Source organism: Apteryx mantelli, chromosome Z (assembly GCF_036417845.1).
Source record: "Apteryx mantelli isolate bAptMan1 chromosome Z, bAptMan1.hap1, whole genome shotgun sequence".
Taxonomy (NCBI): domain Eukaryota; kingdom Metazoa; phylum Chordata; class Aves; order Apterygiformes; family Apterygidae; genus Apteryx; species Apteryx mantelli.
Genome location: NC_090020.1, coordinates 11,442,217 through 11,460,868, shown reverse-complemented (window position 1 = coordinate 11,460,868; position 18,652 = coordinate 11,442,217). Strand labels below are relative to the sequence as shown.

General features: G+C 39.5%; 2 protein-coding genes across 2 annotated transcripts in view; one reads left to right on the top strand and one right to left on the bottom strand.

Annotated features, from left to right (window-relative positions):
- IDUA (alpha-L-iduronidase) overlaps positions 1 to 18,652 on the top strand; it is a 52,436-nt gene that overhangs the window by 8,266 nt on the left and 25,518 nt on the right. The window lies entirely within an intron of this gene.
- On the bottom strand, positions 1,056 to 4,585 carry SLC26A1 (solute carrier family 26 member 1). Its single transcript, XM_067316743.1, has 2 exons — positions 3,941 to 4,585; positions 1,056 to 2,579 (listed from the first exon to the last, which is right to left on the bottom strand). The coding sequence occupies exons 1-2, from the start codon at positions 4,583 to 4,585 to the stop codon at positions 1,056 to 1,058; spliced, it is 2,169 nt and encodes a 722-aa protein (XP_067172844.1).

The window sequence follows — 18,652 nt, the reverse complement described above, 5'->3', positions numbered from 1 at the left end:
TTATCTGTCACTCCTCTTCCAGTCAGGTCACAGGTTTGCCTTCCCACCCTGCCCTCTCTTCTCCTGTTTTCTTTTACTAGCCCAGCACCAAGGCAGGCAGTTATAGGACAAACATGCTGTGTTTCATCACAATTCTAGGGTCTATGGCTGGTCATCCTTTTGTGTCCCTGAATTAGATTTGCATCTGCCCAACAAGGGCAATTCATTTTGACAGGATGGTATAGCAATCAAAGTAACAGTGGGACTGCCAGTCAAAGCCTTTCTTAATAGTTTATGCTGCTTCACTAGTTATGACAAAATTATATGTTAGGTTCATGTTTCTTCCTGTATTACTAAGGGTATCAAAACCTTCAGCAACTAGTTACCATAACAACACAGGTGACTTCAGGGGTATTTTTTGGACATGAAGCTTTTGAGAGGAACATGTGGTGGATCATAATTTCTTCTCCAATGGCAGACTGCATCATTAAGTGCTTGCAATCAAGGTGAAGAGGAAAGACATGTTACGTCCCACAGTATTTTATATATAGTTGTGTGCAAATAGTGGGAGTTGTTTTCAGGAGCGTACCTGGGACAAGGGAAGAGCAAAGGCCTTGCAAGCCAGAGCTTAAAGCATTATGAGGCCAAGATGCTAAACACATTGCATTTTCTTGAAGATGGCTCATGCCTCTTAACACAAACCAGCTAATAAACCCCTGGGGGAAGCAGCTGGTATTGGGCAGACTTCCCAGTACAACAGTCTCATGGTGTATATATTTGGTCACACATGACTGTGGCCCAAGGAGGAAGTCAATCCCAAACTGCCCTATAGCATATCACATGCATTTTAAGGTAGAAGGGCAGATAATAATCCAACCTGTTCCAGGCTGGTACTGGACTCCATCCCCAGTGGCTGTTCTACGTGGCACCTGGCAAACTGCAGAACTCTTCAAGGAAGAATAGCTTGTAGGCCCCTTGCTGTACCCAGCCAACGGTGTGTCTGATCATTTTAATTATTGCAAACTACCCCTTCTCATCTGTCACGTGTATTGCGTAGTAGCAGGAAAAACACAGGACTAAACACCAGAGCAGTCTGCTGAAAGGTTCAGGTCTTTTGCAAACTGCACGGCATTGTGTATGCTGTAGAACAGCAGTTCCTGCATACTTCCAAAGTCCTTCCCAAAGTAACCTCCTCTTTTCAAAGAGTCTATTACTGAGGGATTGCAGCAAGCCAGGAGAACAGAAATTTTTAGCTCCTTGTAGTCTTTCAGGATTTCCTTCAGAGTATTAACTCCAGTGGTGTCCAAAAATGAGATGGAAGAACAATCTACAACAATGGCTTGGAAATCAATTTGCTTAGGTACTAGTTGCACAGTGGTTTCTCCCATGTCCAATCCATTAGCAGTTGTGTGATCTCCCTTTTTTGGTTGCTGCTGTTCCTTCTTCTCATATTTCTTCCTTCTAGCAGCTTCTAGATTAGGATCTAAATCAGTCAATCTGTACAGAGACTTCAGGAAATAGTTTCTATTTGCATAGTAAAGTGGTGCTTCAAAACGGAATATTTTGACCTTTGGAACAGAAGAGAGATTTTTGTATTCCAAGTCATCCTCATAAAAGCTGGTGTTCTGGATCTGACCAAGCAGGGCTGTCCGTGGCCGCTGTGTCCGAACAATGATACACAGCATGGAGAAAACAATACCAACCAAAAGCCCTATTTCTGTGCTAATCAAGGCAGATGCAGACATAGTAATGACCCAAACCAGTGTGTCCACCTTGTTTACATGGTATCGCACTGGCACATCTCGGAACTTCCTCAGGGCTCCTCTGAGGCTGACAATAATGATACAAGCCAGGACACACTTCTGCAAGGAGTAGAAAAGAGGTGCCAAGAAGAGCAGCACCAGCAAAACCACCATTGCACTAATCACTCCAGAGACTTGAGTCTGACAGCCTGTAGATGTTTTGACAAGTGTTTTTGCCAGAGCTGCACTGGTTGCAAAAGAGTGGAAGAAAGAAGGAATGATGTTGCAGAACCCCACAGCAAACATTTCCTGATTGGCTCGGATGGTGTAAGCATATTTCTTTGCACACATTTCAGAAAGGGATACAGTAAAGGCAAAGCTTACTATGGCAAGCGGCAAAGCATCTACAGCGACTCGGAGCATTAAGTCAAAGCACGGTACCTTGGGGGGAATAAATCCTGTTGGAATAACTCCAGAAACACTGGATGCATACACTTCATTCAGGTTTCCATAATGTGACACCAGCGTTGCTACAACAATAACTACCAGCTCTGTGGGAAGGGGAAATTTCAGCTTATGCTTATACCGATCTCCCAGTTCCTTAGCAGTGACCAGCACCACAATACAAATGGCACTTGTGATGACATCACAAAGGTTAGCCTGAGAAATGTTCTGGAAAATATTAATCCAAGTAATTACAAGCATTCCTTGCCCTTGGCTACGTGGGATTTTTATTCCAATCAGATACTTCACTTGAGCTGTTAAAATGGTTAAGGAAGCACCAGTTGCAAAGCCATCTAGCATAGACTCAGACAGGTACATAGATACAAAACCCAGACGAAAGATTCCCATTAGAACCTGGGAAGAGAGAAAAAAAAAAGATGAGCTTTAAATTTGTGCTGCACATAATTAAGTACAGATGGGAGGGAACTAGCTGTAGGCAGGTAGTGCTTGCCTATTTGAATCTTAAAACAGCAAGTATCTTATGATGTTTCTGGTATGCTTTTAAAACAAATGCCTTCCTTTTACTGCTGTGGGATACTGCAAACAAAAGAGATAAATGATGAGTTTAAAACAGGGTCAAATCAAGCTCTGTAACTCCAGCCTTGGTGCAAAGTAACTCCACTGAAGTGTCTTGTCTGAGTTTTATTTCTTGAACAAAGAGGCAGTAGGTCCAAAAGTGCTTCTGTTGTATCAAAAGAAATTTCACTTTTTCCTGGCTACAAGTGATTTAAAGTTACAACTATGATCACTCCTTTGTAAATGGAACTTCAGTGAGGACAGCTAAGATCTCTACTGTAGTGGCATTGCTATATTACATTGCTTTTAATTTTAGCTTTGTGAGTGGAAGGAAGAGTGGAGCACAGGCAGCCTTTATGGCATGCCTAAGATCAGAAATGGCATAAGAATTCACAAACTTTCCCCCCATCCCATGATACTCTCCTAACTAATTGACCCTTCTTCCTTTGATGACTTTGGGAAATTTAGCTTCATGTGGGCATTTTGTTGTTCATACACATGACCTGAAATTTCTTCTTATTAAAATCAAGATCTGTAGTGCCTTCTTAATTCATAAATATACAATTAAAAGGCAAATATGTTCATAGTGCTTCTTCTGTGTTTGCTTGACATCCTTGTGAAAGGCAGCAAGTTGATAAGTTTCAAAGAATTCTGCACAACCACTGTCTGAATGGTAGGTTAGTCAGTCAACTTCCTGTCTTCTCCTTTCTGCTTCTGAGTTACCTCTGGCTAGTACGTTGGTGGAGTACCATACCCAGTAGTAAAACACTGAGCAGCATATTTTGAACCAGTGTAGAAAAAGGTGAATGGGCCTGCATCTTTTTTCAAAGTGTCTAGGGAAACAGAATTATTTCTTCACTGTTAAAGTACACAGGTACCTGGGAATTTCTGTCATGATGAGATCTGAATCAGATCCATTATCCCATGAAGGTAGCAAGGCCAAGAGGTAATGGAGAATCAAAACAATATTGTCAGTCTTGCAGAAGACTGTTGGTTTGCCTGTGCTTGCTAATAAAACTATCTGGCTCCTGCTTTTTCTGAGTTGCCTACAGAATTAGGATTCCTGAAGAAAACAGTACAGTCATTTAAATGAAATGATGCTGCATTGTTATTCCTGTATGAAAGAGGAAGCTCAGCCATGCAGAGAAGCTTTATGAATTTCATACCTTTCCTCTGGATGTCATCAACTACTTACTTACCTGATACACTCCAGCTACAAATGTCAAGGCTGTAGCAATGCCGATAGCATAGCATTCTTTCCCACACTCAACATTCGTTCCTCCAATGGTAAGATTGAAGGCAGCTGTGTTGAGTTGGCTGTCGTTCCAGAGGGAGCCATCACCCAAGGCTGGTGGGGCATCATCATTCAAGTCAAACCCAGCCAAGAGAAGCTCTCGGTCCACAACTTGTCCTACCATTAAGCTTATCAAGCTGAAAATGCCTACTGAGACATGACGGGATGTGCCCATTAAGAAATAAATGATGTTGGCAAAGAATGATGTGTAAAGACTGTAAATGGGCTTTAGACCTGCCAACAATGAGTATGCGATTGCTTGGGGCACCAAAATGATCCCAATCACTAGCCCAGACATGATGTCCCCCCAGATATACTCTTTGCACTGGTACTTGGGAAGCCATCGTAAAACAGGAAAGAAGTCCATGACAAGGTTCTTCAGTTTCCTTGGGGTGCAGGAACAGCTCTTCCTTAGCTTGGCTAACATGATCTGTTTCCTGTTAATCTTGACATGAGTCTTTCTTTCCATAAGAAAGCAGGAAGAGGTGCTGCTTTCCAGCCTGGTAGCCTCCAGTGGTCTTTCCATTGCGCCAGTGTTTACTTCATGCATCTGTTCCTGCAGTGTGAAGGAAATGCTGTTAGGTTGCAATTTGTCAAGTTTTTCTTAGCACAGAGATTTAATGCTAAAAGTTTGACACCTGATAGTGTTTTTACTGAAGCATCATCCCAATGGGAACAACACTACAGGCCCTTGGTGAGGAACCCCGTAACACTAAGAAATAAATCTGTATGCTGAACCCTTCCCTGCAGACATTTAAGAATGCATTCAATTGAATACAATTTGTTTTTCAAAGGAAAAGTGAAGCTAAACTGGTCATAGCTATGTACAACTAATCTCATCACCTCTTCTGAGTGCTGCAACATAGAGGTCTCTGTCATCTGAGGCAGTACTTGACAATGTGAATTAAACATATAGCAAAGGGTAGTCTATGGTCTTTCTATTAGTGCATTTGTGGTCTTTAATGTGGAAGTCACATGTGGTGTAGTGATCTGTCACTGAAGATGTCCTCAGTGCACAGGAGATGGCTTTTGCTAGAGGTTCTTGGAGACCAGTGATTTAGTATCTTGCAAAAGTTTGCGCACAAACCACCAATGGACCTTTAGAAATTGTCTTATGTTATTAATTACCACATAACACGAACCCATTGCACTGTAGATCGTTTGGTGTGTAACTTTATTAATTATTAAGCATTTCTTCACAAATATCAGTTGAGCAATCTACGGACCATGTTACCATCTCTGAAGAGTGCTACATATTAGTATTTGCAGGAAAAACAGTAGTTTCCCTAGCTTTGCCCTCCAAGCAGTAAGATATAACAAGTAATTCTGGGGGCAGCAGAACTAACAAAGCCTTGTTTCCTATGGGTCTTCTCCATGTCAGTTTTCTGATACCTAAAGGATGGGAAAATTTGTCTTCTCCTAATGGAGGTACTCTATCACCATAACTGTTTTCACCAAACTCAGATCTCTACGTTTTTGTTCAGTTGCCAATTAAGTTGAAATTAACTTAGTGCATTCATAAATCATTTGGATGTAGGTGGGTACATGACTGAGAGGCAGAACAGTATCGCATAAGGGTGCCCTACCTTAGAAGGACAGTTTAAAATTAAAAATAGGAGCTGAAAGGTGGAAAATGTCAAAGATTACGCCAACTGGCAAATCTTGTCTTCAGGTTTGCAATGGAAAGAAAGTAGAAGAGACTGCCAAGAATGAATGTGTATATATAATATCTGAGAAATAAGGAATGCCTCATATTGACCTAGAAGAGAGAGCATGTGATAGTGCTAACAGTATGTGCAATATATAGGAGGGAAGAATTTCCCAAACCCAGCTTTTCCCAATTTCACAAACAGTAAGGGTCTCTGCAATACTAGAAATGACATGCTAATGCCAGTGTTAAAGGCCATGGCCTGTAAGTAAGAAAGCTATAAATACCAAAACATTTTTAATATTTAAAACTGATAAACAAATAAAGAATTGTCTGCAGTTAGTTAAATGGACAGCTTTTTTGATCTTCCTGAGTCAGATTTTCAGAGTTATCTGAGCATCTCAAGGTGTGGATTGGTGCTGAGTGAGTTTTCAGAAACACCTGCTCAGCTTGGTGCCTGAATCTTGCAAGAATCAGGCATTTTGTCTCATTCCTGACAAAGAGACTTCCCGCCCAAAAGCTCCTCTCTTTTTTCCAACTAATTCAACCAATCTAATAAGAAGTATTCTCTCACCCTACAAATCTTGCTTCTTTTATGCCTTTAGACTTCTAGGTACAACATCATTACTAAAAAGGTATCAATTAACCTGTCCAGGTACAGAGCAGAATTCCTCTACACATCTTTATTATGATAAAGTGGAAACCAACTAGGTTCTGCAGAGGTGAAAACAGAAATACTTCTATTTGTGATAATATGGATCTCTGCATTGTGAAGACTGAAATTAACATATTTCCAGGTTTGGTCCGTATTCAGAATCTTTGCTGGCACAGCTATGAAGCAAGCGTGAAAATAATAGCCAATATAGCCAATAACCAGTAGAGCTACTACCAGCAAAAATATAACTTCAGTGCTTGGTGAGTTCTTTTGTGGTACAAGATGCATCTGCATTAACACAGTCAGCAGAGTAGTTGATTTGAATACCTATCACAACAAAGTTTTATGATGCCAGGTGTGACTTTCCAATATAATAACAAAGCTTGTGCTGTCTCCCAAATTGAAGCTGTTTTTTTACTGAATCTATATCTAGAGACAGAAGCCATACCCTTCAGTTTCCTCAAATGTGAATTCACTCACTGGCACAGCATTTTCTGATGTTTTTTAATAATTTTAACAATTAATAGCAAGTTTACACTCTAGTGCCAGGAGTTATCATTCCCTGTGTAATTTCATACTTTCTTTTTGGTGAGGGTATTTTGATTTGTTAGTGTTTGGTAACATCTAATTAAAATATAGAAGTCCAAACTGAGGAAGTGCAGTGGGCTTTTACGTCTGATTGGAAGTATAATCAATAACTAAAGGAATACATTACCAATTGTCTGTAAGCTGTTGCTCTGTAACACTCCTAATAAAGAGTGGCTCATTTTAAAGTCTTTTCTATCTGTCCTGCTTAGGAAGGGAAAACTTACAAAGATTTTACAAATACCTTTAGTCAGCAGAGCTGGAAACAGTAACAAGAAGATATACATCTATAGCTAGTACAAAAGTCTGCAACAAATTCCCAGGTATTGTTAAGTGATAGCCTAAATTTTAAAGCTATGCAAAGTTTAGCTACAGCTTTAAGCAGGTTGTTTAAGTGTTACAGGTATGTAGTTCATAACTTGGTAGAAGGCAGAAAAGAGATCCTTTTGGAGATTTATGGACTGTTTGTCCATGCTGAAAATGACCTGATCAGTAGTCAAAATATATTTAAAAAAAAACAGTGGATTTCTATCCATCCTGATTACATTAAATAGTTTTTAACTCCCCCTGTATATTTCTTTATGTTTCTGAGTAAGGTTTTGGTCAGTCATAAAGGACAATGAATCACAATTTTAGTGTAATTATCTAGAAAGATTGAAGACTTTTTTTATCTGTATTGACAAACTTAAATTTGGACTGAGTGTTTATACTAGGCAAGATTTGCTTGGAGTACAAATAGGTTGGGTCTAATCTTTGTTAGAATGCAAAGATGAGAGAAAAGATAAGAGAAAAGAAATTACAAAACCAGGAGAAATACTTAAGAGCATATGATTAAAGTTAACCAAATACTGACTATTAGAAACTACAGTAAAGACACTTATTTTTAAGATGCAAGAAATAATACTTCACATCTTACCTACATTAGTTTGGAAAATGAGAATTTTGTACTCGAAGACAGCAAGTCCTATTCAAATGCCACTTACTTCTTACAGCCAAGTAAATTCAGGCAGCCAAGAAGTAAATACAGTGGCCTTATTTTACATACTTACAAACTAGTGGGCAGTTCAATATCCAATGGGTGCTTTTGATAGGCTACATAGAAAAGATTGCATTCACATCTGTTTACTAGACTTAGATATTTGATTGCATAGTTGCTAAACTCTAAACTCACACAATTTACTTATAAATGCTGTATTTACAAAAAAAATCTTCAGAATGGGTCATAAGCACATATATGAAGCCTATATTGCTACCTGGCAGATGCTAATAGGTTTTGATACTTGTGATTAGTGGAATAAATTTTTTCTGGGAATTTGTTAAGAGATTTGTGTACAGATGATAATTTAGTAATATATCTGGACTGTCTGCCTTGCTGGTTAATCAGAATGGTAGCTCTTTTTAAAAGGCAAGAAAAACTTTTGAATTACAGAAGAGCTAGTTTGCTAAAGCACAAATCTGTTAAGCATTTTTGATGTATGTTAGCAAAAGGTCATAAAACAGTTCCTGATGGAAATAGGTGTGCTCAAGCCAAAACACAGCCAAATGCTGGCATGAGGTCATTATTTTCAATTTTGTTTTCTCCTGAAAATAAGGGTTTCTTCCTGCATATAATTTTAAGAATGCTATGTAAAATGAACATGCTAGCTGTAAAACACTCAGCTCTAAAATTAGATGTTACTGGTTTCCATTTGTGGTGGGCAATGTTAAGGTTTAGAGCTTAATTACTGCTTTCAAAACATAATAAAGCCACACCAAATAATAAAAGGGGGTGTTATTTGCAGCAAAACATTTTTCAGCTGTATAGCCCAGGAATTCTCAGACTGTGTTGCCTGTAGCTTAGTAATAACTTAGCTGCTTCACCAGAAGTACAAAAAAGAAAATGGGATGCTACTATGTCTGCACGATGCCCCCTGAACATTTGTACTACCCAGCAAAGAGCTGTTGCTACCTTCAAAGATAGGAGCATGGGGGGACAAATCTGTCTATTCATATGTACATGAGCAGACTTTGGCCTGCTGATTCTGACACTGAGATACAATACCGTCCTTCTATGGCGGTAATACTCAAGTAATATTTAAGAACCTCAGATGTCAGTAAATAGGTTTTTCTACTCCTTCTCCAAACTGGCACATTTTCATGTGTGCATGTACTAAGTGGTGTATAGGAACAGGAACAATCCACAATCCAGCAGGCTCCTGCTGCATTCCCCTGAACTTCACAGAGCACAGTATTTGCTTTTTATTCAAGTGAAGGCTTTCCATTACTTACTGAAAGAGCTGTTCCTTACACAGCTGTGCAACTGAAGCAGTATATAGTATAGAACATATCTATGCATTGTATTTGACTTTGATATTAGATCATTATAAATTGTTTAATACCAGTGAAAGTTATTTAAATACATGCATATACATATACATATATATTGTCTATATCATTACAATGAGAAGCAATCTGTGTTATTTGTAATTGTATTTTGATGTTTGCAGTCTGCAAGGTTAATCTTTTTCAAATTGTCCATGACCATACGGGCAAAAAGCTTTGTTTTGTTTTATCTTATAAACGCAAATTTTACTGCAGCCACTGAACTCCCAGATCTGCAGCTTTAAAAAAACCTCTAAATTGTCATGAGACTTAGTGATACTGTTTCTGCCTGAGCTTTGAATCATTTGTTGTTTCAGGTTAAATGCAGTGACTCGGTTTATCTTGTGGAACAGAGAAACAAAGTAAAGAAGAACCATTCAGGCCAAACAGCCTGCCTACTTTCCAACTGGCCTCAATCCCGCCTTTCTTCCTGTCTTTTCATCCCACCAGTAAATTAACAAAAAAGTCCCTGCATCAGAGGAAACATTCATCACACCATGTTCAGCAGGATTTCTCTTGGCAGATTTCTTGACAGGCAGTCCCTGCCAGGACACATATAACATTCTGGCCGGCTGCAAAGTTTAGGGACCCCCCCCCCCAGACTGTGTTCTGGTGCATCTTCTTGTCCCCCCATCCTGATCTTCTACCTCACAAATTAATCCCTGAAGTTCTATCATCTCTGGAAAGCCTAAGAAGGAGAAAAGAGGGTGAGTCTGCTTCTCTGTCATAAGGCGATCACTAATATGCTGTTTGGGACAGAAATCAGTGGGTCATGGCTCTGTACCAGCATCTTTCTTTCTTACTGATGTAGTGATTGCAGGTGTAAGGTAGGAAAGAAACCTTTTACACAGTCTGAGTTTTCTCTGTGTTGGAGGCTACGAGAAATCAATCATCAAGCAATGTGGGTGGAGCAGGCACTGTATTTATGATCTGAAGTTTCATTGTATTTTTGTTGCATAAAGCACAAAAAACATGAGAATAACATCAGTTTAGCTATGCACTTTATTTAAAACATTTTTATGTGTTTAGCTAACTGTTCGTGCTAGTCATTTTTCATATCAGAAACATTTTCTACGTTTAAGAACCCCCACCATGGTCTCTAATGGCTATGACTACATTAATGTTCCAGTTTTGAGCAGTAACACAGTTTTGAAAAAAGTCCCTAGTTAGTCTCATTTACTCTGCAGAGGTTCAGTGTACAGAGGAGTGCTATGCATGCAAACCAGACTTTTTTTCAGAGGAAAATACCCAGAAGCTCTGTTCCAGTGCACTCTGACCCTTAACTGGATTTAAAAGCCTGAGCCAGCAATTGGTTCTCTGAACAGGTTTGAACAGATGTGGTGAGGACATTTAGTCTAGTGGACCAGATTAAATTTAGACTGAAATAAAATCTCCTGAACTGCGTATAAAACAAATGTCTGGGCTTCAGGACCTACTGCTTTGATTTATTGATCTGCTCATATTGTGCAGAATTACTTGGAAACCAAAAACATTTATCTAAACATTGACCTAGCAAACATTCAGGCTGTAGGCAGAGAATAGAGCATTGTTAACATTGCAGTGCTTTTTAGGAAAGTCATGTGAAATTTGATGGGCTTGGTTTATTTTTGACTATATCTGGGCAAAATCTTCTGGCTTCAAAGCATTTTTCTTTTGAGTTTCAAGATTATTTTAATCTGAAAGTCAAGAGCAGAAAAAAATTAAAAGTTATAAGTCTAAGTAATCTGGTAAAACCAGGTTAGTGTAAGTCCTCTACAAACTAACACTGTTCATGCTAAGGAGTTATTCTGAGAGTTGAACAATACTTTAGAGTTCTGAGTTTCTGATTAAAGTCTCCCATTGACAACTTTAACTGCCAGCTATTAATGTAATTTAGGATTTCCAAGCCATGTTGGGCTCTTTTGCAAACTCATGCATTTACTATGCATGATTTACTATGATTCAATTCATATTTACTCAATTCTCAGTCCAGGGTCCCTCTGAGTAAGACTGCTGCTGCCATGTGGCAATCCCAGAGATGGTGAGCAGACCAGAACAGAACTCAGAGTCCACCAGCAGCTGTTGTTATGGTTGGTTCATCAGATTATCCTTGGGAATGATCAAGCCTCTGCAAGTAGTTACACTGGTACTCTAGGGAATGATTTTGTTCAGGGTTTCCAGAACATACTGATCAAAATGTTGCCATGCACTTAAAGGCAAGACTGTCTTATTCTTCTGGACAGTCCTAGAGCATGACCACCAAAAGGATTTTTTCTGTGGGATCAAAGAATGTTCCTAAAGATCAGACTCTTGGCCTTTGGAGAAGTAGCAAAAAAGCTTGTTTTTCAAAAAAGTCTTTCAAGACAACTTTTCAAGAGCTCAGTTATCAGTCATAAAGCTAAACAGTAAGGTCTGTTTTCTGTGCTTTTGCTAGATGTTTGTTAACATGGCTGGTTAGCCACCTTAAGTTGCAGAAAAAAACAAGTTGTATCTTGTTCCTATGCCATTTCTTGTTTTCCCCGACAGCTTATTTTTACCATAGGCAATAAGGACAATACCTTTGGAAATCCTCTTTCATATTTAACCACTGGGAAAATGCTCAGTTTTAATTTTAATTTAATACTTTGAGATCCAGATAAGCTTCATGTATGCCACTTTTGTAAGTACAAAGAACAACAAGCCAAATGTCTGGTCTTAAACTTTACATCATATTTTGCAGGGAAGATTACTTACATACCAATTGCAGCTCACTATATTTTACAAATCTGTGACCAGTATCTGCATTATCAGCAATATTTATGAAGCACAGAATAATAGCACAACTTAACAAGCAACACCAGTCTGTAAGGTAACAGAAAAGAGACAGTTTTGCACCTTCAAAAACAGACAAAGAACAAATAAAGCTTGAGTTCGAATATGGGGAGGAGTAAATCTCTTACCTGGACAGCTTTTTGACAGGAATGTTGAGCTCTGTGCCTACAGTTTTTGCACACTGGTATGAATGAAAGTCTTCAGTAAGGCTTTGCTCTATTTGCATAAAGGATAATTATTAACTATGTAATCTTCAGTGGAAGAATGGGAAGTAAAGGGATCTTGAGCTTACTTCTTGGTATTGTGTTGTCACTTGTACCTCTCTGAAAACTTGGATGTATATATATGGCACTTACTAAGAATCTGAGTTTAAATAATAGGTAAGATTATTAATTAACTAACACTCACCCAAAAAATATGCTGAGTGCAGGCTAGTGCATCTCTGACCTTTGAAGCTACTTCTTTTTTCAGATTTTTTCTGTTGTATGCATCCTCATGTAGCATTAGCTTTTAATTTTACATATTCAATGTACAAGAATAGAACCCCAGTCTTGCCTGAGATTAGTGCATTTTGCAAGCTGGAATAAGTACTCTTTTCTGCTTTGCACACATATTAGACTGCTGGAGGTCAGAGTTCCATTCCTACATGTCAGTTCATTCAGATCACAAGATCTCAGTTTCTTCCTTGTAAATTGGAGACTGTAAAATGTAGGCAGGAGATCAGTGGGACAAAGACTGTTTTTCTATTCAGTGTTTGTAAACTGTGTAAATGGCCAAGTTCCCGCTCTGTTACGTTGGCTCCTGGGTGCTGCAGATTTATCCAAATGACAAATAATCACCAATCACAAAGATGATAAGTAATATTTAATGTTACTACGCAGTGCAGTTAAATAGATTGGGCACAAGGCCAGGACCCACAGGAACTGCATTCATTTTCTAATTTTGCCATGGCTTTGTTGAATGGTGTGGGGCCACTGACTTTTCAATATTCTTATCAGTCAAATTTTGTTGGCCTACAAAATAAAGGATTTGGAGATGTGTATGTTTTTCAGCCAAGGAAGAACATGAGTGTTGCATGCAATGAGAATCTCAGATGGGAAGTATGAGGCCCAAAAAGGTTGTGTTGTCAGACAATCAAAGATGGTTCCTCTTTCCCTGCCAGCAGAGGAAGTGCTTGCAGGGGTAAAATGCGCAGGCACATCTACAGAGGGCCAGGTCCAACATCATTGTTTCACAAAATCACAGAATGGTTGAGGCTGGAAGGGACCTTGAGAGATCATCTACTCCGCCCCCCTGCTCAAGTGGGATCACCTAGAGCACCTTGCCGTGGACTGTATCCAGACGGCTTTTGAATATCTCCAAAGATGGAAACTCCACAACCTCTCTGGGCAACCTGTGCCAGTGCTCAGTCACCCTCACAGTAAAAAAGTGTTTTCTTATATTCAGACAGAAGTTCCTGTGTTTCAGTTTGTGCCCACTGCCTCTTGTCCTGTCACTGAAAAGAGGCATCTTCTTTACAACCTCCCTTTAGATATTTATACCCATTAACAAGATCCTCCTGAGCCTTCTCTTCCCTAGAGTAGACAATCACAGCTCTCTCAGCCTTTGCTCATATGACAAATGCTCCAGTCCCTTAATCATTTTAGCAGGCCTTTGCTGGACTCGCTCCAATAGCTCCATGTCTCTCTTGTCGTGGAGAGCCCAACACTGGACACAGCACTCCAGGTGTGGCCTCACTAGGGCCGAGTAGTTGGGAAGACCTACTCCCTCGACCTGCTGGCAATGCTCTTCCTAATGCACCCCAGGATATCACTGGCCTCTTTGCCACAAGGGCACGTTGCTGGCTCACGGTCAGCTTGTGGTCCACCAGGACCCCATGCTCCTTTTCCACAGAGCTGCTTCCCAACCGTACTGGTGCCAGGGGTTATTCCTCCCCAGATGCAGGACTCTGCACTTGCTTTTGTTGAACTTTATGAGGTTCCTCTTGGCCCATATCTCCAACCTGTTGAGGTCCCTCTGCTGAGGGTACACTCTGTCCCATCATCCAGATGATCAATGAATATGCTGAACAGTATTGGACCCAGTACTGATACCTGGGGTACACTGCTAGTTACTGGCCTCCAGCTAGACTTTATGCCACTGATCACAACCCTCTGAGCTGCCATTCAGCCAGTTTTCAGTCCACCTCACTGTTTGCTCATCTAGTCTGTACTTCATCAGCTTGTCTGTGAGGATGTTATGGGAGACAGTGTGAAAAGCCTTACAGAAGTCAAGGTAGACAACATCCACTGCTCTCCCCTCATCTACCCAGCCAGTCGTTCCATCATAGAAGGCTATCAGGTTGGCAAAGTATGATTTCCCCTTTGTGAATCCATGCTGACTACTCCCATTCACCTTTTTGTCCTTCATGTGCCTGGAAACGGTACCCAGGATTAGCTGACCCATCAAATTATCATTTTCACCAACTCCCTTTCAGGATTAGTTGCTCCATCAACTTATCATATCCATCATTTTATCCCTGCTCAAAAAAAAGAGCTTTAAAAAAAGGAAAAAAAAACATGAAAATGATGCAAATGATAAATCAAAACCCAAAGATAAAGGTGAAACAGAAAGGGAAGTACATTTTATCTGTGATGTTAAGCTAATGTCATGGATTCCACTGGCTGTTACCAAGAACTCAAACTTGCCAACATTAGTTATGGCATTCTCATCCCAAAAGTTTCCTTTAAGTCTGAATAAAGCCCTCTCTTTTCCCTTTGCTGTAGAAAGTCTTGCAAAGAATGCCTTGGACAAGCAACAGTCAAGATCTGTCCCTTTGCAGTTCCCAAAGTAGCTCTTAAAAATAATTGTACACATAATAGGGACACACTAGTGCACTTATCTGCATAATGAATTTTGCATGCCTGAGACTGGAAGAGTAGTATGTCTCTTTTGCCCTGTGCATCATGGAATAGAAAATGTCTTTTTTGCTTCTGTCCATTTCTCTTTAGGTGTTGTTTCTGTCTTAAAGATAAAGCCATGTAAAGGAAACTCCGTCTCTCAGCTTTGTCCTTTCATCCATTTTATTACCTACTCCTCAAAACCAAGAGTCATCATCTCTAATGACCTCTAAAATTTTGCATGCCATCTGCTTCAGGACCAAAGTGAATTTGTCTGTTCAGTTCTCCTTTACAACCTGTTTCCATTAGGATCATATTGCGATCATAGTTGCAAAGTATTTGGGTTCTGCCCCTCACTTAACATTTTTTTGCAAGAGGCCTCTCTGCATTTCTCTCTAACACCGCCTTTCCAAATCTCTGGTTTTAATGAGTACTAAAGGATGTTCAGGTTATCATTTGACCTGACCATACAGAATCAGTTGTAATATTATAACTTTGTTTTGCTTCAAGCTGGCATAAAAAAATACATTCTGAAATTTTAAAATAAATAAATTTTGAAATGAAATTTTGAAATATTTAAGCACTATTTACAGTGACAGTACCTAGTCATGGAATAGAATGAATGGAAATTAGATATCTCTGGAGAGGATAATTCCAAATGAGAAAAAAAGGACAATCTTTTATTCTGTCTTCAGAATTTGTGAAAATAGTCCAATTTTGAAGAAACTGCATTTTATGATAAATAAGTTTTACTTAACATACAGAAGTACTGACAGCAGAAGGTTCAGCAGAGCTTTAATAGTAGAGATGCTAGTTCACCTCCATAGCATGAAGGTGTTCATCAAAGCTTCAGTCCAACAATAATTTCTGAGTGAGCAAATTCTAGCATTCTGAATTCCACTGACACTAACAAAACAGGATTGAGTTCTGAAAAGCCCTTCTGTGCCAAATGCTTAATTTTTTTTTGAGAAATAATAGTAATGAGCTGAAACGACTGAAAGACATGCTACAAACACTTAGCTTTGAGAACAGGAAACACATTAAAAAAAAGGTTCTGACCATTAACCACTACTTGAGAGTTTACAGATTGTTTTCTTTTGTATGGCTTCCTATTTATGCTTATATTCAGATGCCTAATATTAATTGGGTTAAGAACTGTAAAAGGTTAAAATCCAAGTCTGCCTGAGGGCACTAGTAAAGTCAATGTGGTAAAGAGAAAATATATTGAGCTTTATTGTCACATTAACTTGAGGATTTCAAGAGGTTTCAGAACAAGTCACGGCATTACTATATACAATTCATATCTGGTAACATATTTATGTACTTGAAAAAATCATAGTGCACTGTAAAATTAGTCATACAGGGAAGGTTAAAAGTGCTTGTTTATTGGGCTACAATCAGTAACATCAAATCTTCAAAAGTACATAGTGCAAATGAAATAGCCTTGTTCTTCACTCTGTGTAATTTTTTCGAAGTCTGTAAATGCAGTGATTTATAAAAAAAACTCACTCTAATGCCTACATCAATTAAATTCCCCTTAAACCTCAAATTAGTTGCAGTGTACCTTTGTATCACAGTGACCATGTGCTACGCCTAATAAAACAAAGTCATTTGATTTGCGGAGGACAATTTATGTAAACACAATACTAAGCATTTGAGTTTGTCCTTCTAACTGTAATATAGTACAGTTTTATTTCTTCTTTCATAAGGATTAGTGGACTTCACAAAGCAGTTCAGTACTGCTTCAGCTCCCATCTTATTGTAGCTTAGTTTTTTTAAAAACTGAAATGGCTACCTCAGACAGAAAATGCCTGGTGGTGCTACATTCTGTTTCTGTGGAACAGAGACCAGAGCATCCTGTTTCTGCCAGTCGTTCTGGTTCTTCAGGGTGCTGCCTCCTTGGTCAGTTTATCTACTGATTGGGTGCTCAGTCAGGATAGTATTAGGATAGTAGAACTCATTCAGTTCCCTCATCTTTGAACTGATTTCCTCATCTGGATGTCTTGTGCTGCGGAGTGAGTACAGCCAAACACCTTCTAGCTTTGTCTGTTTGCTGACCTGCAGGATAGTTTATACTTGCCAGGCAAAACTGTTTGTTCACCAACTGGAATTTAAAACAACACTCAAACTCACTAATGCTTCCAGGACAGCTGCTGGGAAGGAGAGACTCTGTGTACTCCATGGTCACATCACTCCAGGATGCATGAGGAAACTATAAACAGCAGCTGTCACCTGTACACCAACAGCACCATCACAGGAATGAATACTGTGAAATGCTTAAGAAAACTACTTAAATCCAGAAAAGCAGAGAGGAAGACTTCCCACTGCACTATCATGAATTAGTGGTATTTTTCTGATTTTTACCACACAACTGTTTTAAACTTAGAATTTTTGTTTTGGGAGAAAATGAAATGTTTAGACTGATGTCTAGACTGAACTGCTGATGCACAGGAAATGAGGAATATTTCTCTAAAGAAAATTGAGCTTTTTAAGTCCCAGCATAAAATATCTATTCTAGTTTTTCAGAAGACAATAGCATGTTCAAATGCCAATCCAATACAGACTGCATTTTGCACACAGGTGCAAGTTTAGTTAGCTATAAACAAAGTAACTTATATGTAAGTCCATACATATAATATGAAAGATCACTAATTATGTTGATTTTTATGTCTAAAGAGAACCAGTAGCTAGTGTCAGCACTTACTGGTGGAATTATGAACACATGCAAAAAAAACTGCAGGCACTATCCAAGATCTCCAGTGGTGGTCCAACACCAGAATCAAAGCTAAAAACAAGGATCCAGTAAATGCAGCACTGACACATCCAAAAGCAGGAGAGATTCCAGACCTCCTCAGCATTCAAGAATAAAACTATTAGGCATTATCTTCAGACTGATTAATGTCAAAGATGTTCTCTTCACAGTTTCAGGGCAAAGTATGTATTACAACATGATCAAACTTGGGCCTAGACATCGTTCAGAATGGCTGCTGAAGTTTGGTTGCTGTGTCATGAGAAAGATGGGAGCACCAAAAATATGCAACCACTGCAGAGTTCTTTTGTTAGTTTCCTCCAATGCTTTCACAGCCAAAGTTTTGTTATTCCAGTGCACTAACAATGAAGAACTGGGGATAAAAAGGTAAAGGGAACAGTATCTTGAAAATACAGGTGGACTCTTTGAAGTGCTTTACTGAACCATCTTGGTTGAGAGGAGATCTTATCAACGTGTACAAGTATCTGAAGGGAGGGTGTCGAGAGGATGGGACCAGACTCTTTTCAGTGGTGCCGAGTGACAGGACGCGAGGCAACGGGCACAAACTGAAACACAGACACTTCCATCTGACCATGAGGAAAAACTTTTTCACTGTGAGGGTGACAGAGCACTGGAACAGGTTGCCCAGAGAGGTTGTGGAGTCTCCTTCTCTGGAGATATTCAAAAGCCGCCTGGATGCAATCCTGTGCAATGTGCTCTAGGTGACCCTGCTTGAGCAGGGGGGTTGGACTAGATGATCTCCAGAGGTCCCTTCCAACCTCAGCGATTCTGTGATTCTGTGATTCTGTGGTTGTGGTAAGCAACCGCCACCCACAACCATGTAATGCAAGTTCAGTCCAAAACAACCTATAGAAAATCCTTCTACAACTCCTAGCTTCAGCTCCCTCCTTCCTCTCGTACACAGCTGTCTCCCCGCAACATCCCAGGAT